This window comes from Ammospiza caudacuta, chromosome 21 (genome assembly GCF_027887145.1).
Source record: "Ammospiza caudacuta isolate bAmmCau1 chromosome 21, bAmmCau1.pri, whole genome shotgun sequence".
NCBI lineage: Eukaryota > Metazoa > Chordata > Aves > Passeriformes > Passerellidae > Ammospiza > Ammospiza caudacuta.
In genome coordinates, this window is record NC_080613.1 from 10,585,591 (window position 1) to 10,612,918 (window position 27,328).

Sequence of the window (27,328 nt, forward strand, 5' to 3'; positions counted from 1 at the left end):
TCCGAGGTGCTGGCTGCTGGAAGCAAAACCTATTTTGTGGGTTTGTTGCTGCACCTTTGCTTGGGAAAAAAAAAAAAAAAAAATTGGAGCAGTTGTTGCAGTCGTTTTCTCAGCAGATGGGCTGCTCCATCGGAGGCAGCTCACCCGTCTGGAAAGCAATTATGTTGCTTGGCCCAGTCTTGATTTGCACTTCTATTAGCACGGGCTTAACTATTGCTGCCTTGGGAGGGAGGCTTCATGGATTAGTTCCTCTAGAAAACAACAAAAAACCAAAACAAAATCAGGCCCATGATGCACCACGAAAATGTTTTGTGAAAAATAAAAAAAAAGGAAAACAATTTTGATGCCATTTCTGTGCCATTTTGATTCAAAAACTGCTGGAAGGTCACCTTAATATTCAGGTTATTGGTGGCAATGCAAGAGGAAATTTAAAATAATATAAGGATGAGTGGTGCTGGCTCCATAGAATTTTTAACAGCATTGTCTGCCATGGGGAGTTCTCCTTGTGTAGGTCAAGAAATTCACTGTTAAAATTTTATGTTTAATTCTTTTATTATAAGGAAGGGCACGATTCATGACATTGGCATTCCTGTGGTACTGGCAAGAGCTGCTGGAAAATGATCCACTCTTGGCATGCTCAGGGGTCCCCAAAGCTGGCCTGGACAGGATGGGGCATGCAGGGCCCTGGGCAGGGACAGGGCTCTCCTCTCTCCATCAGGCAGGGCAGGAGTTCTCCTCAAGCAGCCCTGCACTTCTGCTCAGGTGTCAGTCAGGGAATGCACACATCCCTGGATCCATGCATGGAGATTCCACAGAGCTGAAGCTCCCAGGTCGCCTATTTTAGTGTATTTGCTAAAACATTAATAGGAGCTACCCAAAAAAAGTCCTAAAAGAGCTCCTAAGTGTTTTCTTTAGCTTTTTTTAGTGCAAGTCTTTATGAGCATGAGGTATTGATGGCTTTCCCAAAATTCAGATGTGCTGGCCTTGGGATGGGATTTGGCAGCACTGTATGGTGGCTGCCTGGGGCTGGAGCTTGCTGGGACATGGGTTTGACTGGGGCTGGTTGTTAAAATTGTTCCCAACTTCCTCATTGTCCCAAAGCCTTTGCTTTGTGTCCTGCTGACAGCAGCGTTGAGGAGGACATGGCTCAGTGCTGCTTTATATTTATTTCCTAGTTCTGTTTGAAAAGAAATGAGTGGGAGTTGCTGTGACTCCGCAAGGCCACCAGGCTCGTGATATGGGCAGGATTCATTGATGCTATTTCTTCTTCATTTCATCAAAAAAGGATGAAACTTTCTATGAACAGCAGGATAAAGGCCCATTTGGAGTTGGTTTGTGCCATCTGTGCCAGCAGCATTGGCTGTGCCATCCTCAGCACCTCAGCTGGGATTGACCCCTCACCTGTGCAGCCCCTTTGGCTGAGGGCATGGCAGGGGCAGGACATGGGGGCAGGGGTCTGACCCAGTGCTGGGTGCTGCTGCACTGCTGGGTGCCCCCTCTGTGCTGGGCACCTGCTCCAGGGCTCAGGGATGTGCCAGCCCTGGGCTCCTGTGCCAGCCCTGGGCTCCTGTTCCAGTTCTGGGGTCCTGTTCCAGCCTTGGGTGCCCTCTCCATCCCTGGGTGCCCTCTCCAGCCCTGGGTGCCCTCTCCTGCCCTGGGTTCTTGTTCCATTCCTGGGTTCCTGTTCCATCCCTGGGTGCCCTCTCCATCCCTGGATCCCCTCTCCATCCCTGGATCCCCTCTCCATCCCTGGGTGCCCTCTCCTGCCCTGGGTGCCCTCTCCAGCCCTGTGTCCTGCTCAGTGAAGCTGCAGAGAGCCCTGGGCTGGCTCTGGTGGGAGGCCCTGCTCTATTTTTGTGGATAATAAAGCTCCTGGTGTGTTCCCACCCCAAGCAGAAGCTGACAGCCATTTTACTTGTCATTAATAGCACAACTTAATCTCCCAACAAGACTTTTCCTGTGATATTGCTGTAAAACAAAGCAAAACAAAACAACCTTTCTTCCTTCAGTATCTCCATTGCACCACCCCCTCCCAAACAAACACAAAAAATCCCAATTCCTCCTCTCCTCTGACGAACAATGACTCATTCAGATGGGGTTTTTTCCTTTTTTTTTTTTACTGTTTTTTAAATTTATTTTCATTTTGGCCTGTGCCTCAGTGGGGTGGTGCTGGCAGCAGTGAGGATTGCCCAGCTCCAACCAGCCCCTGCCTCTGACTCTTTCTAACTCTGCCAAAACTTTTTAAATTGTTTGGACTGAAATTTTCCAAACCAGGTGTCTGCCCAAGGAAGAAATTTGTTTGGAGAAGCTGCACAAAACCTCTCACTGGTCTGGCTGCTGAATGGGCTCAGAGGAAGGAGGGTTTGCCCACGGTGAGCCCAAAAATTGATGGGGATGGGGAGGAACCCAGCTTTTGTGAGCCCTTAGAGGGGATTTCCTGCATTTTCCTGATCTTTAGGAATTGTTGTGGGTTTGAGTCCTTCCCTCCTAAATGTGGTTAAATGTCCCAGGGGTTTGGGGCTGGCACCATCACCGAGCTCTTTGCTTTAGGGATGGAGGAGAACCACAGTTGGTGTCAAGTGAGAAACTGAGGGAACTTTTTATATTTCAGGGATGTGGCACTGAGGAAAAACACCCTGATCCAGCTGAGGTATTCACCTGGGGAAGTACCTGTGGTGTGAATGCTCACTGAGCCCCAGGAGGTGTTGGCTGAGGTGTTGAGCATCCCTGCCCAAACACAGGGAGCAAGGAAAGTACAAATATGGGAGGGGAAGAAATCCAACCAGAAAAAAAAAAGAGAAAATAATAATAATTTCTAGAAAATATTCTAAAAATTCTAACTCTAAGGAAAAAAAAAATGGGGGCCTGACAGAGCCCAGCCAAGTCAGTCTGGCTGCTAGAAATTTTTTTTTTCCCTCCTTATTTTAATTTTTATCTAAATCAGATGGAATGCTTGACACATTGAGGGTCCCATGGAAGGAGTGATGTGTGTTCACCACACTGGGTCAGAGCATGGGGCAGGCTGGTGGCACCTCAGGGCTGCTGGCACCTCAGGGCTGCTGGCATGTCACACAGAGAACATTCCACACAAATTTTTTTGCAGTTTCTGACTTTCTGATTTTGCAATAGTGTTATTTTTTCAGTGTTGGTTTTAATGTAACCCCTGCATAAGGTTCTGTTTCCAAGATGGGTTTTAATCCTGGCATCACCTGATGGTGCTGACCATGGTCTGTCAGACTCCCCGGGATTTATGAGCTGTGGGCTGATGCCTTCTCTTGTTTACTTTCTCTCACTTTATCTGCTAATTTCCAGATTCTTTCACGTTTTTCCTTTCAACCTAATGCCTTAATTCTGGTGCTTTATTAATCTATCTAATTATGTTGAGTTCAAGTTGTTTGAAATCCACTTATGTTGGTATAGGAAGTACTTACTGTATTAATCAAACGATCCAAGGTGGCTTCTCCTCTGAAGTCCTTAATTTGTGCCATACATATTCCTGCTAATAACATCCAACTTTGTAACAATGCACGTTTCCTCTGGGTTTCCAAGGAGACCCTGAAATACATTAATTCTCTGATTTTTTTCAAGTACACCAATAATTTATCAGGGATTGTGAGACGTTCCCTTGTGTGGACACATCAAACACCAGCAGCCTCCGAAATCCCAGCCATGGTCTTTGTGCAGGGCTGGCAGAAGGGCTGGAGGCAAACAGCTGCTTTTCACAGGAACTAGTTCTCTTAAAGATTTCAAATACATACATTTTATAGAAATATTTTTATTGTATGTGTTATGTATTATATAATACAATATATAATATAGTTGAAATAGCACACTGGATATTTAATATTTGGATAATAAATACAGAAAAAAATTCTTAGAGATTTAAAATTTTATTTAAATCAGGTTTTAGGATGCAGGTAAGGGAGAGGAGCCTGGGAGGGCTCTTGTTTCGGGTGGGAAGCATCTCTTTTGTGATCAGCATTTTGTTTCTCCTCCTGGAGAAATGAGACCTTGGTGGTGCTGGGTTTTGCTGCATGGGTGTATTGGAGCAAACATTGTGGATGAAGCTTTGCTCCATCTCTGCAGGAACAGAAAAGTGTTTCCCACCTGTATTTATTCGATTTTTGTGTCTGTTTTCCCTTGCTGGGTCATACAGGCAGTGAAACCTCGGAAAGGGGTGATAGTGGGGGTTTCCCCCAAATTTTGTGTTCCCTGTACACCTCAGTTCTGTGGTGAACACTGGACAGGGGGAAGGTCATCAAACACCTGCAGAAAGCAAATTTGTGAGTCAAACTGGAGGTTTTAAATGTGGGATGTAGCTCTGGTTGGATCTGTACATGATTCAGAGCAGCAGAACCAGGGACAGGAGGGTGGCACTGAGTTAATTCCAGGTCTGACAAGCCCTGTTGCTGCTGAGGATAAATCTCTGGGGTTTGGTTAGAGGAGACCAAAGGATGCTGGGACACCAGAGACAGCACCAGCCATGGTGACTCTGTGGGAATACAAGAGAAGCTGTGGAAATTGGAGGCATTTAGGGCACCAGACAGACTTTGGCTGATGCCTCCAGTCTCTCCACATCCAGAGCCATGTGGTGCCATTGGGAACAGCGGGGAAGTGGTGGCACCACTGACAAACATGGGGTGGTGCTGCAGCCTCTGAGAGTGCCCTGCACTGCTCTGCACTGCTCTGCACTGCTCTGCAGGCTTTGCCCTGTGCTTGTTTCTGGCATACAAGCTGTGGTTTCTGCACAGATCCAAAAGCAGGGGCGTGCAGGAGCCGTGGCTCATAGGGACAATGAGCATCCCTACGGACACCCATGGCTTTTCCAGACAGCAGTCACCTCAGCAAGGCTTGGGCACTGATTGTTTTCTCCCATCTGTGCTCCTCTGCCTGTGGGAGTGGTTGTTTTTCTGCTGGGTGATTTGGGAGCAAGAGTTTTCCCAGCTGGACCGGTCCTTCAATGTGGGGCACGTTCCAGATGCCAACCCCTGTCCTGGCCTTAAGTGTGTCACTCCAGGAATAGCATTAAGGTTTCAAACTGAAGGAGGGATACTTTTTTTGTGTGTGGTCGTTAATGATTAATTAGGTCAAATTCTCCAAAATTAGACTGCTGGAGAAGGAATGAGCCAGCACTTCGCATTTTGACAAAACGTTGTGGCAGAAACTGATGGGGCCTGATTCCACCTCCTCCCTCCTCACACTTTGTCCCATGTCCCAAACTCACTTTTCCCCAGAAGAGGTTCCTTTTAAAAATTGTATCCATTAATATCCCAATTTCCTTTTCTCCCCCTTTTCAAATCTTGCATTAAACCCCTGTAGATTCTGCTTTAAGTAGGCAATTAAGCTAACAACATAATTATATCCCTTAATGCTCATTTTAACCGGTTTAGAGAAGAAACAAAAGGGGAAAGCAGCTTCAAATATAGGGAAATAAAAGCTCTGTTGTAAAGATATTTTTGATACTCGTGATAATTTGTGCAGAGTGCAGAGTTGGCCCATTAGAGGCTGTGGGGAAGCCTGGAGGTCACATTTAAGAGCCTCACAGGCACTGTGGGCTTTTACCTTCTGAATATCCTTTTTCTGAACCCTACAAATTTTGGGGCATCCCAGGAGACTCCAGAGTGTGTCCACTTCATTTTTGACTGTGTAGCTGTGGCCTGACAGGGTTTTCTCTTTTTTATTCCCTCTGCAATTACTGACAGAGGCCGAGCGTGAGGCTGCACGGCGCCACTCACCGCGAGCGAGCACTGGGAAGGGGCACCGATGGAATTATTGCAGTGGGGCTGTGCCAAGGCTGCCAGGCTCCTCCAGGAGCTCAAGGGTGGCTGTGCCCTCGTGGCAGCGAGCAGGAGAACTGCTGTAAAGCAGGGAAACTGCTGTGGGGCTGGGTAACTGCTGTGGGGCTGGGTAACTGCTGCGGTTTTGTGCAGAGCACACAACATCCACAAAAATCTGTCTGCAAGTCACAAAGTTTTGTGAAGCCCCTCAGAGCTTGGAGTCAAGGAGCTGCTTTGGCATCTTGCTGGGGCAGCCAAGTGCTTGGCTGGAGCCTGGCATTCTGAGGTGAGCTGGTGAAAGGCTGAGGATGCAGCACGGGCCCAGAAACTGTGGACTCTGCTGTCCTTTGTGGAATAGAATGGAGTGGAGTGGAATGGAATGGAATGGAATGGAATGGAATGGAATGGAATGGAATGGAATAGAATAGAATAGAATAGAATAGAATAGAATAGAATAGAATAGAATAGAATAGAATAGGTTTGGGAAGGAGCCTTTAAAGCCCATCTCATTCCAATGTCCCTGCATTGAGCAGGGACATGTTCCACTATCCCAGGGTGCTTCAAGCTCTGTCCAGCCTGGCTTTGGACACTTCCAAGGATCCAGGGTCAGCCACAGCTTCTCTGGGCAGCCTCTGCCAGTGTTTTACCACCCACGTTGTAAAAAACATCTCCCTTATATCTAATCTAAATCTCCACTCTTTTAGTTTTGAACCATCTCCTCTTGTCCTATCACTTACTGCACTGCTAAAAACTCTGTCCCCATTTTTCCTTATGAACCCCCATTAAGTACTGAAAAGCCACAGTAACATGTCCCTGGAGCCTCCTCTCCAGGTGGGCACCCCCAGTGTGGCTCCAGAGCAGAGGGGCTCCAGCTCTTGGAGCAGCTCCTCTGGATCTCTGCAGCAGCTCCAGCTCCTCCCTGTGCTGGGCCAGGGCTGGGGCAGCTCTGCAGGTGGGGTCTCACCTGAGCACAGGGCACAGGGGCAGAACCCCCCCTTGCCCTGCTGCCCACAGTGCTGGGGGATCAGCCCAGGGTGTGTTTTGCTTCTGGGCTGGGTGTTCACATTCCCTGTCCTTCGTTCCCTCGCAGTGCAGGAGCCTCCAAGCGGCCTGGCCTGTGTCTGGGGCTCCTGGGACAGAGGGCTCAGAGCTGGGGGCTCCTGTCCCCTGTGACAGAACCCACCTGGCTCTGGTGAGGAGCAGCAGCTTCATCATGGTCCCTCCCAGGAATGGGCTTGGAGGGTTGCAGTTGGCAGAAGTGTCCCAGGTGATTCATTGGCTACTGGCCTTTTATCTGTGGAATAACTGCTAGATAAGGAAATGGATGGATGGATGGATGGATGGATGGATGGATGGATGGATGGATGGATGGATGATGGATGGATGGATGGATGGATGGATGGATGGATGGATGGATGATGGATGGATGATGGACGGATGGATGGATGATGGATGGATGATGGATGGATGGATGGATGGATGGATGGATGGATGGAGGATGGATGGAGGATGGATGGATGGATGGATGGATGGATGGATGATAGATGGATGTATGGATGATGGATGGATGGATGGATGGATGGATGGATGGATGATGGATGGATGGATGGATGGATGGATGGATGGATGGATGATGGATGGATGATGGATGGATGGATGGATGGATGGATGGATGGATGGATGATAGATGGATGTATGGATGATGGATGGATGGATGGATGGATGGATGGATGGATGGATGGATGATGGATGATAGATGGATGGATGATAGATGGATGCATGGATGGATGCATGGATGTTGCTCTTGTTGAGCAGCATCTATTGCATGTCTGTTAATCACCACAGAACCGTGGAATAATTTTGGTTGGAAAAGCCACCTAAGATCTTCAGGTCCAGCTATGGAGCCAGCACTGCCCAGCCAACACTGCCCCATGGTGGGAGAGCAAGGACTGTTTCCAGTGTCACACCCTGACTTATCCCCAGTCCCAGCTCAGTCAGGGTCCTGGAAGTGTTCAGTGTGTCCTGGCAGGGTAAAGCTTGTCCATGGGACACTGCTGGGCTCTTGAGCCTGTGCCCAAACAGGCTGGAGCAATCTGACCTGTGCAGCTTGGTCATAGGTTTCCTGGTTCTTCTCTCTCCACCAAAGCCCTGTACTGTGGTGCTTTGCCAGGACCTCAGAGCAGCTCTAAACGCTGTCCTGGCTCCAGCCTGGCCCCAGCTCACCCCACAGAGGTGTGCACAGTGGGTGAGGTGATGTATGGCATTTGTGAGGAGCTGGAGATGCCCCAGTTCAGTTTTTATTTCAACACAAGCAGATGCTTTGGAGGTTTGCAATGGTGCAGCTCTCCCAGGCTCCCCATTCTCCCTGGGCCTGGGGCTGTGCTTCAGGCTCCCTCCAAGGCTTTCCCCATAACTCAAGAACATCCTGTGCCCTCCTTTGTGTTTAGGGCCATGTGGAGGCAAAGTGCATCAAAGCAGAGGTCCCTTACCCAGGGTGGAATTTGGGGATTGGAGTATTCCCAGTATTCCCCTGTTTTATACAGATGCTTTGAACTGTCACAGCTTCCCACAATTCTTAGGTGAAATTCTCACACCTTTGAGTAATTCAGTGGAGATGCTCTCAGCCAGTCCCACAATCAGTGACACACCATGGTCCTTGGGTACAAACATGCATCTAGAAAATATCCATGGATGCTGAGGTTGTCCATGAGCTGGATGGCAGATAAAGCACCAAGGTGTCTGCAATGAAGTGTAGGTGAGCATCAGTTTTTCTTTTCTGAGAAGAGCCTGTGGAATGTGGCACACATTTATCTTTTGCCAGCCCTGCTGCAGGTGGTGCTCCCCGGGCACTGGGGCAGGCTGGTGCCCAGAGGCTCTCTGGGGGCATCTGGAGGAGGAAACAGCCCTTGGCCTGATATTTGTTCATCCAAAGGGTCACAGATCCATGAGTTCATTGCTCCTTTCTCAGCTTGGAAACCCAACCAGCCCTGCCCAGCTCTGGCAGCACCAGCCTGTGCTGCCTAACCCCAGATTCCATTTGAGAGTTGGGCATTAATGGTGGCCTTGGGGATTTCTCTCTCATTCTTTGACCTGACCTTGGGCTGCACCAGAATTCTGGATAGCCAATTTCACTTTCTGGTTTTCTTCCTCAGGGTTTGCAGCAGCTGCTGGCCCACAGATGCTGCTGCCTGCAAAATTCAGCCCCAAAAGGGATCCTGTAGAAATATTTGTACCTTTTTTTGCATCTCATTGGAGGTTTTCCAAGACGAATCTGTCCACTCTGCAGGGCTGTGCAAATAATTGATATTCTTGGTTTTCCTGAAGCTCTGAAAAATTGAAAAATTCTTTTTCAGATTGAGCCGGAAGAAAAATAGATTGATTTGAATTTTTTTTTTATCGCCCAGGAAATAAGGAATATCTATTTGGGTTTCATAGGCTCGAGTCAAACAGAATCTGGGGCTTGTAAGTGCTTCATTTAGATTTGAGCACATCTTACAGTTCTTGCTTTAAAAATACATACAGGATGTATTTTGCCTGTATGAATCAGAAAATTTTAAATGTCAGGGACTGTGTCACTTCCAGTTTTTTAAAATCAGTGTCTTACTCTGCTGTGTGAATGGTGCAGCAGAAATTCTACCAACCCATGCCATGATCTCAATGCAGCTCCACTTTGGGCTGGAAATAATTTCCCAGCAGCTCTATGCCCTCATTTGTTTCAGCTCCAGGAATGATGGAGAGTGGAAGGTCACCCTGGTTGGTCCCACTGATGTTTGTCCCCCACAAACTGCTTGAAAATCCCTTTACTTAGCCCAAACAATTGCTCAGAGGTGGAGATTTGGGAGTGAGAAAGTGCAGGTAGATGGTCCCTGGTGACCTCCTGCTCTTCCCAGTGCCATGCCTGGGTGGAGGGTCCTGGGGGAGGGCTGAGGGTCCCATCCCTGTGCCTGGGGCAGTGTTTGGGGTGTCTGGGCAGTGGAGGTGATGCTGCAGCTTTCACAGCTCAAATGGACCAGGAAATGTTGTTTTCCTTCTTTACTTTCCAAGCCACCATCATTCTTGGGAAGCCAGCAAAGCCACCCTCCCCTGGAGACACCAGCTTGGCCTTACTGGGGTTTTTGGTAGTTTTTATTTAGATTTCTTTTTTTTTTTTTTCCAAACTTTTTTAAAATCTTGGAGGTTTGTTTGTTTGTTTATTTGTTGATTTAGATCTGCTTGGGAAGTGGATCTGGTGATATTTATAGGATTTGTGGTTGGCTGATGGGAGTTATTTTGCAAGCAGAATTTCTAAGAATTCTACTTTCAGCCTGCTTTTTCTCCAACTTCATTTCCTCCCCTTCCATCTCCTTTTTCTCTTTTTACTATTTTTTACTTGTTTTTTTTCTTATTTCTTTGGTTTTTGAGGGAGCCAGGCAGACTAAACCCTTTCTGAATTTCCCCCCTGTAATTACTGCTCTTTTTTAAGTTTGAAGAAATTACCCAGCTTTGTGTGCCTTCCCCCTTTTTTACTTTTAGCCCAATGTGGTTTGACTTTTTTTTTCCCTTTCCAAAGTAAAATAACCACCATTTCATGCTATTTGAACAAACCAGTCATACAAAACTGGGAGAGAAGGTGAAGTCCCATAGTTACCCATCCAATGGAGAATGTTTTAGTTTCAACCTCACAGCTGTCTATAAATGCTACATAGGAATTTTTTTAAATTAGGATAAAATTTATATTTTACAAGGTTAAAATTGATGTTTTGCAAATGCAAAGCCTTTCCCACAAGCATTGAAAGGAGATCTGTGCCAGCCCTGGAGGGGATCCTTGGCTGAAGCTGGACCTCCTCATGGTGCTGTTCCTGACACCTTCTCACTGCAATATTTATCAAATTATGCATTTCTTTTTCTATTCTAGATCAGATTTTCTGCCTTGAATTGTAATTTTCAAGTGTTTAAATTTTCACTGCTTACCTCAGACTGAAGCTGAACATTTGCAGCACGTTGCATCTCTGCATTGCTGTTTGCTACAGAGGGACCTAAAGCGTTCTTCAAAATTGACCAAAAAAAGAGATAAAACCAACCTCAAAAGGTGCAGTTCTGCCCAGGGGTGCTCAGGGGTGCATGGCTCCCACTGACACCCAAATGGCTGAGCTGGGAGCTGGAGCAGCTCCGTGGGGGACACTCCACAGCCTCTGCAGGTTTGAGGGGCAGAGTCTCAACCTCATCAAATCTTCTTCCCCAGCAGCCCCTCGTGGCTCTGAGATCCACCATGGGCATGCCCCCAGTGCCTGCCCTCTGAGCATGAGCTGGGCACCACCTGGGGCTGGGTCTCAGTTTTCCTCCTGTGCTGGATCTGTTCCCAGAGACCCATCCCTGTGTCTGTGTCTGTGTCTGTGTCTGTGTCTGTGTCTGTGTCTGTGTCTGTGCTGCTGGGAGCACCCAGGGCACTTCCCTAAGCAGAGGGGAGGTGCGTCTGCATTTTCTACACACAGGCTTGCCTGGCTTTTTCGCAGGATCCTTTGTAAGGCTCAGAGAGAGGGATTGGAGCCTCTGCAGGAGCTCAAGGTCCAGCTGGGCCTGGCTGTGCTGTGCCCGGCTCTGCTGGGCCATGCTGCTGGCAGAACTTGTCCAGCTCCCAGGTGTGTCAGCTGCTGAGGGCATGGCTGCTCTGGGTTGTGTCCTCCTTGCCTGTGCTGGGCTTTGGCCACCCCTCTGTGGGAGCTGCAGGCTCTCCTGGCTGGGCTGCACCTCAGGCAAAGCTCCCGAGTTCCAGGGCTGCCACCTCGCTTCCCCCAGCCCTGCCTGAGGGCTCTGCCCGTCCCCAGCCCTGCCTGAGGGCTCTGCCCGTCCCCAGCCCTGCCTGAGGGCTCTGCCCATCGCCAGCCCTGCCTGAGGGGGCTCTGCCCGTCCCCAGCCCTGCCTGAGGGGGCCCTGCCCATCCCCAGCCCTCCCTGAGGGGGCTCTGCCCATCCCCAGCCCTGCCTGAGGGGGCCCTGCCCATCCCCAGCCCTGCCTGAGGGGGCCCTGCCTGAGGGGGCTCTGCCTGAGGGGGCTCTGCCTGAGGGGGCTCTGCCCGTCCCCAGCTCTGCCTGAGGGGGCCCTGCCCGTCCCCAGCCCTGCCCTGCACAGACTCACTCTGGGTACATGGAACTGGTCATGAAGAGAAGGGGGCTTCTTGGCCTGCCTCCCCTCACCTGAGGGAATAAATGAATCCCAGAGTGCTTTGGATTGGGAGGGACCTCAGGGATCACCTCCTTCCAACCTCATGTGGGGACACCCTCACTATCCAGCACAGCTGCTCTGGGCACCCTGTGCCAGGGCCTGCCCACCCTCACAGGGAACAATTCCCAATTCCCAATATCCCATCCAGCCCTGCCCTCTGGCAGTGGGAGCCATTCCCTGTGTCCTGTCCCTCCATCCCTTGTCCCCAGTCCCTCCCCAGCTCTCCTGGAGCCCCTTCAGGCCCTGGCAGGGGCTCTGAGCTCTGCCTGGAGCTTCTCCTCTCCAGGTGAGCACCCCCAGCTCTCTCAGCCTGGTTCCAGCCCTGGAGCAGCTCCATGGCCTCCTCAGGACTGGATTCAGGACTTCCCTGTGGCAGGGACCGCAGAGATGGGCACAGAGCTCCAGGTGGGGTCTCAGGAGGGTGGGAGGAATGAGGAGAATTTAATCCCTGCCTTGGCCACATTGCTGGGATGAGCCCAGGACAGCAGAGCCTGTGCCTGTTCTCCCAGCCCACTCTGCTGGGGATGTGGCTCCCCCAAACCCAATTTCCAGCCCTTTCCCACCCATCCCTTCAGCCTGGAGCCGGGAAGGGCTGGAGCTGCCAGGGGAAGCTTCCTGGCAGTCCCTGTGTGCAGTGGAGCCCTCACAGCCCTGTCAGATGTTCCACGGCAGAGGCCGGAGGTGCAGAACTCCCAAACAGAATGTGTTGAACAAGACTGGGATTCCCTGGATAAATAAGTCCTATTTTAATTTTTTCCCCCCATGTGCATTCATAGCTTGCTAGATATGTTTGTTTTATCAACTTGGAAAAGTGCCCAGGATTTTTTAAAAATTTGATTTCCTGAGAGTTTCCTGTGAAATTGGAAGCCTGGAAAAACGGGTGGATTTCTGAAATGCTATCTCATGGCTCTTTTGCCTCTTTTTTCTCCCCCCAAGTAAAAAACAACAATACCTTCCTCCCCCCCAAGGTTTCATTCCATATACATTTATTCTTTAAAAATATTTCCAGCTGTTTCTTTTGCTGGGAAACTCATACCATCTGTAAACAACTGCTCAATGCACATAATTCTGTTGTTTTGCCCGGTCACTCTTATTTTCCAGCTTTTATAATATGAGAGTTCAGAGTAATCAGTAATGCCTTTTCTCCTCTTCACCCTCAATTTGATTATTTTTCTCATAAAGAACAGAGTAAGGAGAGCACTGAGCAACAGGAGATGGAAAAAATATTTTGATTACTTTTCAGTTGCTTATAATCAAGGAGTAACTCTTTAAATCCAGACCAATTTGCTGCATTGATTTATTCATAATTTTAATTTCATGACTGTTTCAGGGAAAAACAAAAGTACACGAGGTTGAAGCTTTTTAATACTGGTTTAAACATTTGTAGTTTTAGGTTAAAATTTATTTAATGTTCCCTTTCTTCGGTTACTTCTGCTGGCATGTGCTGCTTAAATCTCCCCAGGCTGCCAGGGGAGAAAAACTGAAATTCAAAGCACAAATTCTGCCAGTACTTTCAACAAGTTCATAAAATTACTCATATGAATATTTCCTTTACTCAGGGGTGACTGCTCACAGCCCTTAAACCTTTCTGGGGCTCTCTGGAGTGTGGGAGTGGGTGACAGGGACACCTGGGTGTTTTGGGGTGGGACTGTGCCATTCACTGGGGCTCAGCACCCACCCAGGCCAGGCCATCATGCTGGGATTCTTCCCTGCCTTGCTGATTTTGCTGTTCCACCCAAGTTCCAGCCCCATGTGTGCCTTTTCCAGCAGAAATTCGACCTTTTCTGTTAAAAACTCTCCAGAAGAACTTTTAATTCTGGGTTACAGAGGCAGCTCAGAAATGAGGTGGATGCAGGCAGCACACCCAGGGTAGGAAATGAAGGTTATAAAATGGGGAGATAATAAACAGTAGACAAGAAGCAAATCCAGTGAAGCTGAATGAGAAGAATTTCTAGACTTTGTAATTTTTTATTAGTATTGTTTGCCTACCTATAGTTTTAACATCCACGGTACAACTTGTTCTGTCCCAGAGCAGAATGTGGGGAGAAGCCTGAGGGAACCCAGTTTGCAAGACCAAACAAAAAAAACCCTACCAAAACCAAAACAAAACAAAACCCAAAACAAAAACAGAAAACCAAACAAAACAAAAAGAAACATTTAAAAGAAAAATAATTCTCCTGCCAATACAAAGAGAATTGAAATCAGCAGAGCAAGGGCCCCTGGGCTGGGTCTGAAGTGTCACAGCCAGAGCAGAGGGGATCATTCCCATCCTGGCTTCCCCAGTGGGACCCAGTGCTCACAGCTGACCTTTGTGTTGGGCTGATCCACCCCCTCACTGGCTTTGTCATTAGTGTTTCTTTTTAATTAGTAATTGGGGGCACCTTGTGGCTTCAGGAACAGCTGTTAATGATCCCCAGAGATAATTAACACGGGGATGGCACTGCAGCAGGGGCACTGCACAGCCCAGCTGGGACTGGGGCCAGCCCTGCCGACCCTGGGGTGGCTGGACAGGTGCTGGGTGGCCCTGCCCAGTGCTGATCCTGCAGTGCCACAGCTCTGTGGTGTTCCCTGGCTTTGGGTCCCCCTGGACAGGTGTCCCCCTCGGGGTGGTGGCCACCCACAGGAGGAGGATGTGGCCAGGGCCCTGGCCAAGCTGGGCTGAGCTGTGCTCCCAACCAGAACCTGCTCTGATTTGTTTCAGGCTCAGCCACCATCTCCAGCAGCTGTTTATTTGCATGTGGTGGAGGTGCTCATAGGGGTGAGGTGGATGCTCAGTAACTTCAATCCAAACCTGGATTTTGGTCTGCTCAGACACTCCCCAGACACAAAATGTCAGAGGCACCACGTGGGACGTGCTGGGCTCCCTGTGTCCCCAGGCTCCAGCACTGGGATGCTCTGTGTGTCACCACCGGGGTGCTGGGGACAGATTGTGTCCCTCTAGGTCACAGTCACCTTGGTGCCTTCCATGGACTTGCCTGGAGGTCTCACAGCAACTCTTCTGTAGCATCCCCTGGAATTTTTACTCTTCCTGAAGCTTAGTCTAAGTGATGGGCATGGCCAGGAGTAATGAGCACCTTCCTCTGGCACTGCAGACCCTCCTGAAGCTGTGCTGGAGCCCAGGTGTGGGCACCAGTCACACAAGGATGGTCCCTGGAGCCCAGGTGTGGGCACCAGTCACACAGGGATGGTCCCTGGAGCCCAGGTGTGGGCACCAGTCACACAGGGATGTCCCTGGCTGTTTGGGACCATCCTGTCCCAGATGTCCCCTGGCTCTGGCAGCAGAGCCTCTGTGCCTGCCATGGGAGTCTCAGCCTTTGCCTTCTGCTGCCCTCAAGCAGCAAACCCTCCATGGGCTCATCTCAGAGGGGTCAGACCTCTCAGATGTTGCTGTTTCCTGCTGGGCTCTCATGTTGGAACAGGGAACAAGCACTGGCTTTTCCCAGGACAAGGCTGCAGCTGAGCACAAGGGTGAGATTCCCCTGGCTGCTCCCAAGGAATTCTGAATCTGAGGCTGCCACCAGCGTCCCCACCCCAGGTGTTGCCCCATGGCCAGCATGGGGGGTTGCAGACCCCACAGAGGATTCTGGGGGTTGGGGAACCCTCACTCAGGGCTTGGCTCAGCTGTGGGACCAGGCAAATGCCTCAGGGAGAGCTCCCATTTGCTCCTTGCAGATATTTTTTTATTATTATTATTTTGGTTGTTTCTTGAGGGGAAGCTGCAGCTGAGGAAATAGGCAGCACATTCCTCCAGCCCCAAGAACTGTCTTGTTCCTGAGTGGAAAATTCATCCCTTTTGGAGGCTGCCCTGATGGATTGGCAAAGGCAAAGGATGAGGAGGGGATGAGCCACAGCAGCCTAAGGCTGAGGAGATCTTTGTCCTTCAGGCAGGGGCTGCCCTGGCTCTGGGAACCAGAAGAAACAGCCTTAAATTGCTCCAGGGAAGGTGTAGGTTTGATATTAGGAAGAATTTCCTCATGTAAAAGGTGGTCAGGCATGGGAACAGCTGCGTGGGGCAGTGGTGGAGTCACCTTCCCTGGAAAGGTTCCAGTGTGGATGTGGCATGTGGGGACAGGGAAATGTCCCACTGTGGATGTGGCACTTGGTTGGGGACAGGGAAAGGTTCCAGTGTGGATGTGGCACATGGGCACAGGGAAAGGTTCCAGTGTGGATGTGGCACTTGGTTGGGCACACGGAAAGGTTCCAGTGTGGATGTGGCACTTGGTTGGGGACAGGGAAGGTTCCAGTTTGGATGTGGCACGGGGGGACAGGGTTAGTGCTGCCCTTGGCAGTGCTGGGGAATAGCTGCACTCTGCTCTCAGAGGGCTTTTCCAGCCTCAAGGATCCCGTGGTTCTGGGAGCACAGCTCAGCCTGGACCAGCCCTGGCTCAGCCTTGTTTCCCTCTTTGGGGTTCCTCAGCATCCTCTGTGCTGCAGGAGGGAGCAGAAATCCACATTAAAAAGGGGCACGGGCACATTTATGAGTCCTTGTGCTCTGCAGATGTTTTGGTGTGATGTGGAGCTGCTCTGCTGTTTTTCCCCCTCCTATTTAATAAAAATTAAATGGGAAACTGCCGGTGTCTTGCCCTTTGTTTAAAGAAGAGAAAAAAGGGAAAAAAAAAAAAAAGCACTTCCTGCATTTTCTGTGGCTCTGAAGTTAATAACCCCAGACAGCACAGGTAGCAGGCCTGCAGTTATTTTTATGGCACATTCCTGTGTCAGACCTGTTTTCAGTTGCTTCTCCTTTGCCAAATTTTAATTATTTGGGGTGAAATTTTCCATGCTGGGTGCTGCTGGCTCCTTCCAAAATTGAATCTGTGGTTTGTGTTTGGACAAAAATTACTCAGCTGTCCCTGGGAAGGCGTTTGGGGGAAGCAGAGTGGGGGTTTTGGTTTTTTTTCCTTTTTTTTCCTCAGGTAAACAAACAACTCTGCCCTTTTCCCTCTGCAGAGGGAAGGTGCTGTGGGAGAGGGGCGAGTGGGGTCTGCTCTTCCTGCAACCCCCAGGCAGAATCAGAGACCTCTCCCTTTGGGATGGGGTTCAGAGGCAAATCACAGGGGGTGGCTGTGTCCGAATAAATAAATAAATACATGGATTGAGCCCCTTTTCCCCCTGGAAGGGCTGTGGCAGTGCTTGGGAGTGTCCCAGTGCCCCCATCCCATCCATGGGAGCTGATCCAAGCATGGATGCAAATCCAAGTGATTGGAATAATTGTTTCTAATCAGAATTTAAGTGATCAGGCAAAAAGCCTGTGCTTAAATTGTCTGAAATCTCATCTCACATTTTTATTGCTTTAAGTTATTTTTTAGTTTTGCTGTAACTGTTAAAATGTTGGGGTTTTTTCCCAATATAGTGTAGCCCTCTCGATAAACATGGATTTCTCAGGTCAGTTTTACATCTGCTTGGACTCCTATTTTTTTACATGTTATCCTGTTAGGAGTTGTTGACTGATACATTTCTTAATTATCACATGATTTACTTTTTGCTTACAACTCGAGCTGAGGAGCATATGGCCTGAAACCACATTCTGCTTGTGTGCATTTTCATTTTAAGGATATTTATTAGCATTAGTTAAACAAAACTCCCCTAAAAGCACCCAATATGTAGAAAAGCAACTTCAGGGAGTAACACTTTGAATTGTAAATGATTTTATGGGGCAGATTGTGTGACATTCTCCAGCCTGTTCCAGCACCCCATATCCGGCCTCCCTGGCATCAGCTGATGATGAAAATTCTGCTCCTTTCCTTTTTTAATCAGAAATTAGGAAATCTCCAAAATCAATTCTTTGGGTAAATGGGAGTGCAGGAGATTCTAAAGGAGCACAGGAGATTTCTGTTCCCCTCCACAAAGGTGTTACTTTGTTGGGGCTGCTCTGACCCATTTTGGCACATTCTGGTTAAACAGTGATTTCCAGCCTTTCACTCTTCCAATTCCTCTGGTATTTTAGTCCTCAAATGCCACTTCTTGGAATTTAGGTGGAATATTTTAGTTTAAATGGATTTTATTTTTGAAGGAACAGGCTGGGAGAGCTGGGGGTGCTCACTTGGAGAGGAGAAGCTCCAAGGAGAGCTCATTGTCCCTGCCAGGGCCTGAAGGGGCTCCAGGAGAGCTGGAGAGGGACTGGGGACAAGGGATGGAGGGACAGGACACAGGGAATGGCTCCCACTGCCAGAGGGCAGGGCTGGATGGGAGATTGGGAATTGGGAATTGTTCCCTGTGAGGGCGGGCAGGCCCTGGCACAGGGTGCCCAGAGCAGCTGTGGCTGCCCCTGGATCCCTGGCAGTGCCCAAGGCCAGGCTGGGCAGGGCTGGGAGCATCTGGGGCAGTGGGAGGTGTCCCTGCCATGGCAGGGGTGGCACTGAATGGGATTTAAGGTCCCTCGCATCCCAAAGCAATCTGGGATTCTGTGGATTTGTTTGTTTCAGCATCCAGAAACATTTAAGGCAGCTTGATCTGATCTCATTCAGGCTTAGCTTGGTGGTTTTGTCTAATGGATCATCTCCAGCAGCACCCTGCCTGGGTGAAGCCATTGAGATGTGGTTACCTGCTGTGGTTCCCTTTTTCCTCATTTTTTTCTTTCAAAATAAGGAAACTCCCCAACACTGGGGATTGTTGGGGTGTCTGCAGGGCCAGGGCTGGGTTCCATCATCCTCATGGCTCAGAATATCCTTCCAGCTCTGGATATTCCATGGTTCCATGATTCAGCAGGTGCTTTTCCCATGGAATTCTCATGGCAGGAGCCTCAAAAGTTCCCTGTGATCCAAGATGTGGCTCTTGGCTTGTGTGATCTTGGGTTCCGCACAAACCCCTTTGTACAGGCAGGAATTATGAGATTCCCATCTCTGGGATCCCCAGCACCCCAACAAGGTTTCTGCCCTGGTTCTATATTAAATCTCCTTTTTCCTCTTTTCCCCCTTTTCCTTGTACACAGATCTAATCTTCTAGAAAATGCCCCAAAGGTTTGAGCAATCTACCAGTTGCAGGAACCCATAAAGCTTTTTTTTTCCTTTTTTTTCCCATTGTGTAACCATGACAAATCATTAATTTTTGATTGATTGCTTTGAATTATGGGTGCTCTGACATCCTTTCTGTAGCTGAACAGCTGTATAACAAATGAACATATCAGTGCTCACAAAAGATTGGAGATCTAACAGAAGCAATTACATTGTCAGCTCCTCCCTTCTGGCTTTTCCCAGGCAATGGAGAGAAGAAATTTTTTAACAGAAATTCCTCAAGTGGCTCACAATAATAATAATAATCATTGTCATCATCATAATCATAATAACAAAATACCTTTTTGTAATTGAATTAGATTTTTATCTCTTCATTTCCAGTGGATTTTATATCCCTTCAGAAACCAGGTTGTGTTTCTGCTTTGTGTAACTTGGACAATCCCTTTGAAGAAAATTTTACATGAAGAATTAAAAAAAATAAAATCAAATTGCAATTTTTTTGGTTGCTATTCCTTTAAGATTTCAGAATTGCACCAGTGCACTAAATGTGACCTCCATAACTTTTAAATTAAGAATTTATGCTGGCTTGAAATTTATGAAATATTTCAGCATGAAAGAAAGCCTTTTTCCCTCAGGAAAATTGAGCAATAAATCACAGCACTCTCGATTTACTGCCCTACAGCCAGCCAAAGATAGGATTTTTTTCCTTCCCCCCTTCGTTCTGAAAAAAAAAAAAAAATAAAAAAAATGTAATCATATAAGACAGCTTAGCTGCTATCCTCCCACTCTCTAGAATTTTTAATTTCAGCTGTTTCTGCTTGGATTTATTTCCAATATTCCTGCTCGGCTTTTCAATTTCCTCAGTTATTAAATTTTAATTCAGTGCATTAGCATTTAAATTAAAAAAGGGTTTATTTTATCGAAATCGTTGGCTGGCCCCCATCCTGCTGCACATGAATTGCCTGTTTCTGCCATTTGCACAAAATGTGAAATGCAGCTAATATCTTTTAACTTGTATTTGCACAAATTCAGAAATAAAATTTCTGGGATTGGAATAATATTGTCTTTCCAAGGAAGGCTCTCATCAGTGATCTGGAGAAGGAGCAAGAGGAGACCCTGGGCCCTCCCTGCTCAGCCCTGCCAGCGCCTGCAGGGGCTAATTAGGGCACAGGGCTAATGAGGGGAGCTGTTGGGCTTGGAGGGGCCATTCCTGCGTGGGCATTGGGACAATTTGGCCATTCTTGATTTCCCACCTGGCTCTGCATGCCAGGGATCACTGCTTGAGACTTGGTGGGGATGGGCTGGGGAGGCTCAGAGCCTGCTCAGAGCTGGGCCTGGGGCGTGTGTGCAGCTCTGGGGTACCCCAGGGTTGGGCTGGAGAGCAGCCTCATCCTTCTGAACCTAACCAGCTCTTCTGTTTTCATCTCCTAGGCTGAGGAGAGCAACAGCAGCGGGCGGAGGAGCTCTTCCAGCAGGTAGGGCTGGGGTGTGCTGGGTGGGTCAGTTGTGCTCTCCACCTTGGAGATGTGGTCCAAAGGTGGGATGGGTGTCAGAGCTGTGTCCATGCAGCCCTCTCTGGATATGGCTGGAAGGATGATGTGGGAGGCTGGCCTCATCCTGGCACTGGGGACTGAAAGCAGAGATGGTTTGTGTGTGCTCTGGGGAGTTCCAGCTGAATGCCCCCAGGGTGAGGCTCTTGGATGGAGACCTTGGGCTGTGCAGACCCTTCTGTCCTTCAGAAGGAGAGGACAGAGGTGTCCCACCACCCCCTTCCCCTGTGATCCCACTGAGAGGTGTCTCTGCTGCTCCCACTCTGGAGAGGGACACGCTGAGGTGGGTCTGCTCTGGGCTGTGGCCTCACAGAATCCCTGGGTTGGAAGAGACCTTCAGGATGATCGAGTCCATCCCAGCCCCAACACCTCAACTCAACCCTGGCACCCAGTGCCACATCCAGGCTTTGTTAAACACACCCAAGGATGGGGACTCCTCCTGTCCCTCCAGGGCCCTGAAAGCCCTGTGAAAGTTTCATTCCTTAGATAAAACTCATCCTGTTGTGTAAAAGCACATCCAGAAAGATCTGGGAACCACTGTGGTGCTGATGCCCTCCCTGCCTCGCCCTGCTGACCGTGCAGCCCCTGCTGGGTCTGATGGTCCCACTGGGCTGGCTGGTCCCTGCCCAGTGCCCCAGCTCTGCCAATGGCATTTCAGGACCAAATCCCCTCATTCCTGGCAGCTTTTTGTCCAGTTGGCACTGCTTGGCATTGAACACATCTGGAGTGCCCCTGAGCTGGGAGAGGAACACTGGGTGTCTGTCACAGGAGACTTCTCTGTCTCACTTTGGCGGTGGCTCACCTGTGGCCCAGCAGTGCTGGCTCACTGAGAGTCAGCCTGAAGGAAGTCTTGGAAAGAGAGCACAAGCTGAGGAGCAAGGGGAGAGGAGCCCGGCATCACTTCCTTCCCCTGGATTCTTTATTCCAACCTTTAATTCAGTTTTGCAGCTCTCACTGGAGGGTTTCCCACAGCAGGTGGGCAAGTGCATCCTCCATGTGGGAGCTGGCCTTTGGAGTGTCCATGTCACCTTTGGAGTGTCCATGTCACCTTTGGGGTGTCCATGTCACCTTTAGGGCATCCATTTCATCTTTGGGGTGTCCATCTCATCTTTGCGGTGTCCATGTCACCTTTGGAGTGTCCATGTCACCTTTGGGGCGTCCATCTCATCTTTGGGGTGTTCATATCACCTTTGGAGTGTCCATTTCACCTTTGAGGTGTCCATGTCACCTCTGAGTGTCGATCTCACCTTTGAAGTGTCCATCTCACCTTTGGGATGTTCATGTCACCTCTGGAGTTTCCATGTCACCTTTGGGGTGTCCATCCCACCTGCCTGGGCTGCCCTTGGGGCTGAACATCCTCCCAGGAGTGAGCAATGGCCCTTTCCAGGGCAGGGATGGAGCTCCAGGTGAGGTGGGAGAACTTCCCTGCCTGTTCCTTTGTGTGTCCAGAGGAGTGTGAGGCTGGCTGTTGCTTTTTGCTTGTAGAAAAGGTGAAACAAAACCCACTTTATCATCTACCTGACTGAATAAAACGTGGTCAAAGAATGGAGAATGACCAAGTCCATTTAAAAATAATAAAACAGAATCAAAATGTAGTATTTCAAGAAAGCTCTGTTATGATTGAAGGTGGAAATGTGGCTCTGACTGAATCTGTGAGGTCATCAGTGGATGGAGACACAAGATGGATGTTTCTCAAAGTCATTGCTGCTGGAAACCCTCACTAATTGCAAACTATTGAGGAAGCTTTTAACAATTAATTTGTATCAGTAAAAATACAAGCAAAAATAATATTGTATAATAGAATATACTATAATATAGTATAATGTAATTAATATAATATGATATAAGTTTCCTGGATTTTATCTTCCTGCAATATTTTTTTCTCACAGTAGCAGGCTTGCTCTAAGGTGATGACTGTGATATTGGGTCAATCCTATTTTTCTTTTTTACTGCAGTGAATTGATTTTATTCTGTTTCAAGCAAAGCCTGGAAGCTCTGGAGGCCCAGGGGTTTGTGCTCCCCCCACCCCCAGCCCCAGGCCTGTTGCTGCCTTTGGAAGAACAGGGGCCAGGGTGTGCAGCTGGCAGCTCCTGGTGGCAGAGAGCACTCCCTGTTCTCCTCCCCCATTGACTCCTGTGTGCTTGCTGCCCCTCAGTGAGTGCTCAGCAATGGGAGATTTTAAAAGGTGAAGAGAATTCTTAGGAGTGCAAAAAGCCCTCTTCCTTGAAGGCAGCCAGAAGAAAGATGGCTGCTTGCCTTGGGGAAGATGACAACTAAGAGACAACCTGACAAAGCTGTGCGTGTTTTTGAACACTCCAGAAAAGGTAGATCAGAGGCTTCTTTCTTCCTTTTGCAAGGAAAAAAGAGACAGTCAACAAAATTAAAAAGCAGCAAATTAAAAGCCAGTAAAAGGCAGGATGTTTTCCTGCATGATGGGCAGCAATGTGATGGGAGTGTGACGGCAGGAGCCGCTCAGAGGGGCTGGGAGGGGACTCAGCAGGAACACGGTGACAGGGGTGACAGGGGCTGGATTCACAGGATCCCACACTGCCTTGGCTTAGGAGGGACCTTGGGGATCATCCAGTGCCACCCCTGCCATGGCAGGGACACCTCCCACTGTCCCAGGTGCTCCCAGCCCTGCCCAGCCTGGCCTTGGGCACTGCCAGGGATCCAGGGGCAGCCACAGCTGCTCTGGGCACCCTGTGCCAGGGCTTGCCCACCCTCACAGGGAACAATTCCCAATTCCCAATATCCCACCCAGCCCTGCCCTCTGGCAGTAGGAGCCATTCCCTGTGTCCTGTCCCTCCATCCCCTGTCCCCAGTCCCTCTCCAGCTCTCCTGGAGCCCCTTCAGGCCCTGGCAGGGGCTCTGAGCTCTCCCTGGAGTTTCTCCTCTCCAGGTGAGCACCCCCAGCTCTCCCAGCCTGGCTCAAGAGCAGAGGGGTCCAGCCCTTAGAGCAGTTCCATAGCCTCCTCTGGACTCTGCCCAGCAGCTCCAGGTCTTGTGTTGGAGGCCCCAGTGCTGGACATGATCTGGTCCCATCCTATGGGTGAGCACATGGCAGGGATCAGTTCCTTGCTGATGTCCACTGGAGACTTGCTTTAAGGTTCTTCTGAAGCCCCTTGTGCACAGGCTGGCTGTCCTGTGTGGTGTGTGACAGTCCCAGGGTTGGTGGGACAGGAGGGCAGTGTGGGAGCAGCACTGGCAGCTCTGGGCTCAGGGTGAGCACTGGGAGTCTCCATGGGACTATTGGAGCACTAACAACTTCCCAATAATTAATGTCAGCGTTCAGATGGTGGGCTCTGGATCCTGACAAGAAATAATTGAAAAACCAAATGTGCAATTATGTCTGACAAGCAGCATGTGCTTTTCTTGGTCACCAGAGCCTTGTGTAGTCATGTGTTAGACACGGTTTTATATAATTATTATTGTTTATATGGCGGGTGTCAGAGGAAGGAGGAATTTCAGTTTGGAGTCCTCTGTTGGCTATTTATTTTAAAGTCATTAGATTTGTTTTCAGACTTAACTACACTTAATGTGCAAGACTCCTGCTGAATAAATCAGGCCCTGCTCTAGGAGCTGCATCTGTTTGGAGGGAACGGAGCCAGCTGGGAGCTCAGCCCGGGGCTCTCGGCAGCACAGATGTAGCTGTGGAGGAGCTCAGAGCTCTGCTCCTGGAGCTGGGGCAGTCCAGGGCTGCAGCTGCACCCAGGGCAGGGCTGCCTCTGCTTTAGGGCAGTGGTGCTGGGCTGCAGCTCCCACAAAGGGCTCAGAGCTGCAGGTCCAGAGCAGGCTCTGGGTGCTGGCCCAGCTGGAGCAGGGCAGGAGTTCCCAGGGGGTGCTTTGGGCTAGGCCTGGGGGTTCCCAGCTCTGCCATGGTGGGTGCAGTTTTCCCAGGTACTTCAGACCAAGCCATGGTGCCTCAGGAGTCTCAGTGCTTCAGTCTGTGCCATAGAAGATGTGACTTCCATGGAATCACACAATCCCTGAGCTGGAAGGATCCACCAGGATCACTGAGCCTGTCCCTGCACAGACACCCCAACATCCCACCCTGGGCATTCCTGGGAGCAGTGTCCAAATGCTCCTGGAGCTCTTGGGGCTGGGACCCTTCCCTGGGGAGCCCTGGGAGGAGAAGCTGTTGAGAAAGGGTTGCACCCACTTTGCTCCTTCTCAGTTCACCTTTCTCCAGCCTCCCTGGTGGCACCTTCCGTCTCTTCCCTGCATTCCTTGCTTTGTCCTTTATGAACACATCCTCCCCAGCAGCTCCTGTCACCCAAGGGAGTGCCCTGGGATGGCAACAACTCTTCTTCAGGCTCCTCTTCCAGCTCACCAGGCTCCCAGCACTGGGGAAGGACAATTTCTGAGGCTGTGGTCCTCTGAAACTTGAGAGAAGACTCTACACCCTGTGGAGGGACAGGCCTGGGACTGGGTATTTCCAGGAAATTTTTCCAAAGAAAATTATTTGAATTGTCTCCCCTTTCTTTAAGAGGCAACCTGTGGGATTTTCAGTCCCACAGCACCAAGGAGCTTCCGACTCATCCTGCATCAGAAAAAAGAGAAAACTCTTACTAATTAGGCAAGGAATTTAATAAGCCTCGGTGCTTGCCAAAGGACTCTCTCCAGCCATCTTCAAAAAGAAACAAACCAACCAACCAGCACAAAACCCCTCAGAAGTGCCCTCTGGCCAGTTCTAGAGGCATGGATAGTTCAGTTCTATACAACAACCAGGACAGAAGCTGTGGGGAGCCCAGGCAGGCTTCCCTGAAACCCAAAAGAAGATCAAATGTCCACATACAAGGAGATGTCAGCGCTCAGACACATCCCAGCCCCGAGGGACAGGAGTGTTTTCTGTGTAAACCACACCAGTTTGCCCAGTGCCCAAGTCCTGGAGACCTTTTGGTGGTGTGAGGTGGAGAAATGTCTCTTTCTGGAACCATAAAGTACCAGATGTGGCAGTTCTAAAGCCTTCAGGAGAGCTGAGCCACCAGGAGATCCCTGGGTCACCCCCTCACTCCTCATGGCGTGTTGGAGACCTGTGGCCATTTCAGTTCTCACCCCCTCAGTTATTTCTTAGTCAAGGAACACAGAGCTCTTTCACTGATATAAATAAATCCTTAATCTATTCTCTTTGTTTTTCCCTGAATTTCTTTGTCTCTGTTGACATTTCCACGCTTGAAAATTTAAAGACGCTGGCAGCTATTCCATTATCATCTTAAATTCAGTTTTTAACCTGCATCATTTGTGTGTCGCCGTTTTTATCTGACTGAATTCTTTTGCTTTTGGCAAAGAGCGCGCGGTTGTTTTTTGTTGGATAAGCCAAATTTTTTTTATATTTGGTTAGACTTTCCTCTTCAAACCATCCTCAAGATATTCCTAATAAGGACTGAAGGGAATTTGTTTTGCTAATACCTTAGGAATTCTTTGTGGCTCTTGACTATTGTTCTGGTTTGAATTTGAATGTTTAATTTCCAGAGGAGAGGCAGGCTGATTGGTCCTGGAGTTTACCTTCTCTGAAGGATTCGGGGCTGCTGAGCGTCCCTGGAGGAATGAACGCACGATTAAATTCCGCTTGGACTTCCTGAAGCAGAGTTTGCTGTCAGGAAAGGTTGTGTGTTTTACTAGACCCAGATAGCTGCAAAAATTAAGTATTCTGCTTTGTTTGTTTGTTTTCCCTAGATTTGAGCACTGACACCACACACACCACCAAGTGCTGCATTATGTATTTTGGGGTTTTTGAAGGCTGTTACCTCTGTTTTCAAGTGCTGGCTGCCCTCAGAGGCAGGAGGTGAACTTCCCTGAGGCATCTCTCTTCTACAAAACCTTCATGTCCTTTAAATGTATGAACTCCTAAATAATATTGGTATTTATTGGGCAAATTTCTCCCAGGAAAGCCTGAATGGCAGCTACTGTCACATTTCTGCCTGCAGAAGGACGTGGCCTCATGTTCTGATTTCAGTTTATTTTGGAGGGAGAAAGCAGAGGATGTAAATATGTCCCAGATAGGGGCAGGGTTTGGGCTGCTTCTCCTTCCTCGGGGATTTCCTTGGTGTGCCCAGTTAGTTTGATGTCCCCAGGTCCAACTGATTTTGAGTGAGGGCCTCAGAGCCTCCAGGAGCTGCAGCTTCATCCCTGGTCAGAGTGGGAGGGAGCAGCATGTTCAAGGCTCTGGATGCCAATAGGGGACCCAGCAGCCTCGTGAAGGAACCCAGCCAAGCACAAGGATGCAGCTCCTGGCCATGGGCAGAGCCAGCACAGAGATCACAGGACCACGTGTGACCTTGCAGGGACCTTGGAGCCTGTGAATCCTGAGGTTCTCAAGAGCAGGTTGCATGTGGAAAATACCCAGAAGCTCTGACCAGCTTTTGCTTTTTTTCTGTTCTTCAGCAAGTCTTCTGTACTGCTGAGGGGGGAAGGACTTCCCATCCCCTAAAATAACACCAGCACAGGAGAGAGCAGGTTTTCCTGGGACCTTTTGGAATTAAAGTGCACACTTTGGGAATTCACAGTGGCATTGGGGAAGATTGTGGAGAGAACTGAAACCTCCTGGTGGAACATGGATGACCATGAACCCCTCTGTGACCAAGTGAAAATTTGGGTTTCGGGAATTTGAACCAGCACATGGCTGCGTGTGTCACCCAGAGTGCTGGTGGCACCCTTGGGTGTCCTGCTTGGGTATCCATGCTCTGGAATATGGACAGACTCCCAGATGGAAAGAGTCAAGGATCAGAAGGGATATTTTTGGTGTGCACACGGTGTACATTAAGGAAGTGTTTGCTTCAGAGACAGCAGAGAAGGTTTTCTCCTGTGGAGGGGAGATTGCCAGTAAGAGAATCTCCTTTCCAGCAAATCC

The 27,328-nt window shown here is 49.3% G+C and overlaps 1 protein-coding gene across 1 annotated transcript in view; it reads left to right on the forward strand.

Moving 5' to 3' along the window:
- Positions 1 to 27,328, forward strand: part of ZNF618 (zinc finger protein 618) — a 150,124-nt gene that overhangs the window by 45,703 nt on the left and 77,093 nt on the right. Inside the window, exon 2 of the mRNA XM_058818372.1 lies at positions 20,360 to 20,403. Within this exon, the coding sequence (XP_058674355.1) occupies positions 20,360 to 20,403 (44 nt within the window). The remainder of the gene's footprint in view (positions 1 to 20,359; positions 20,404 to 27,328) is intronic.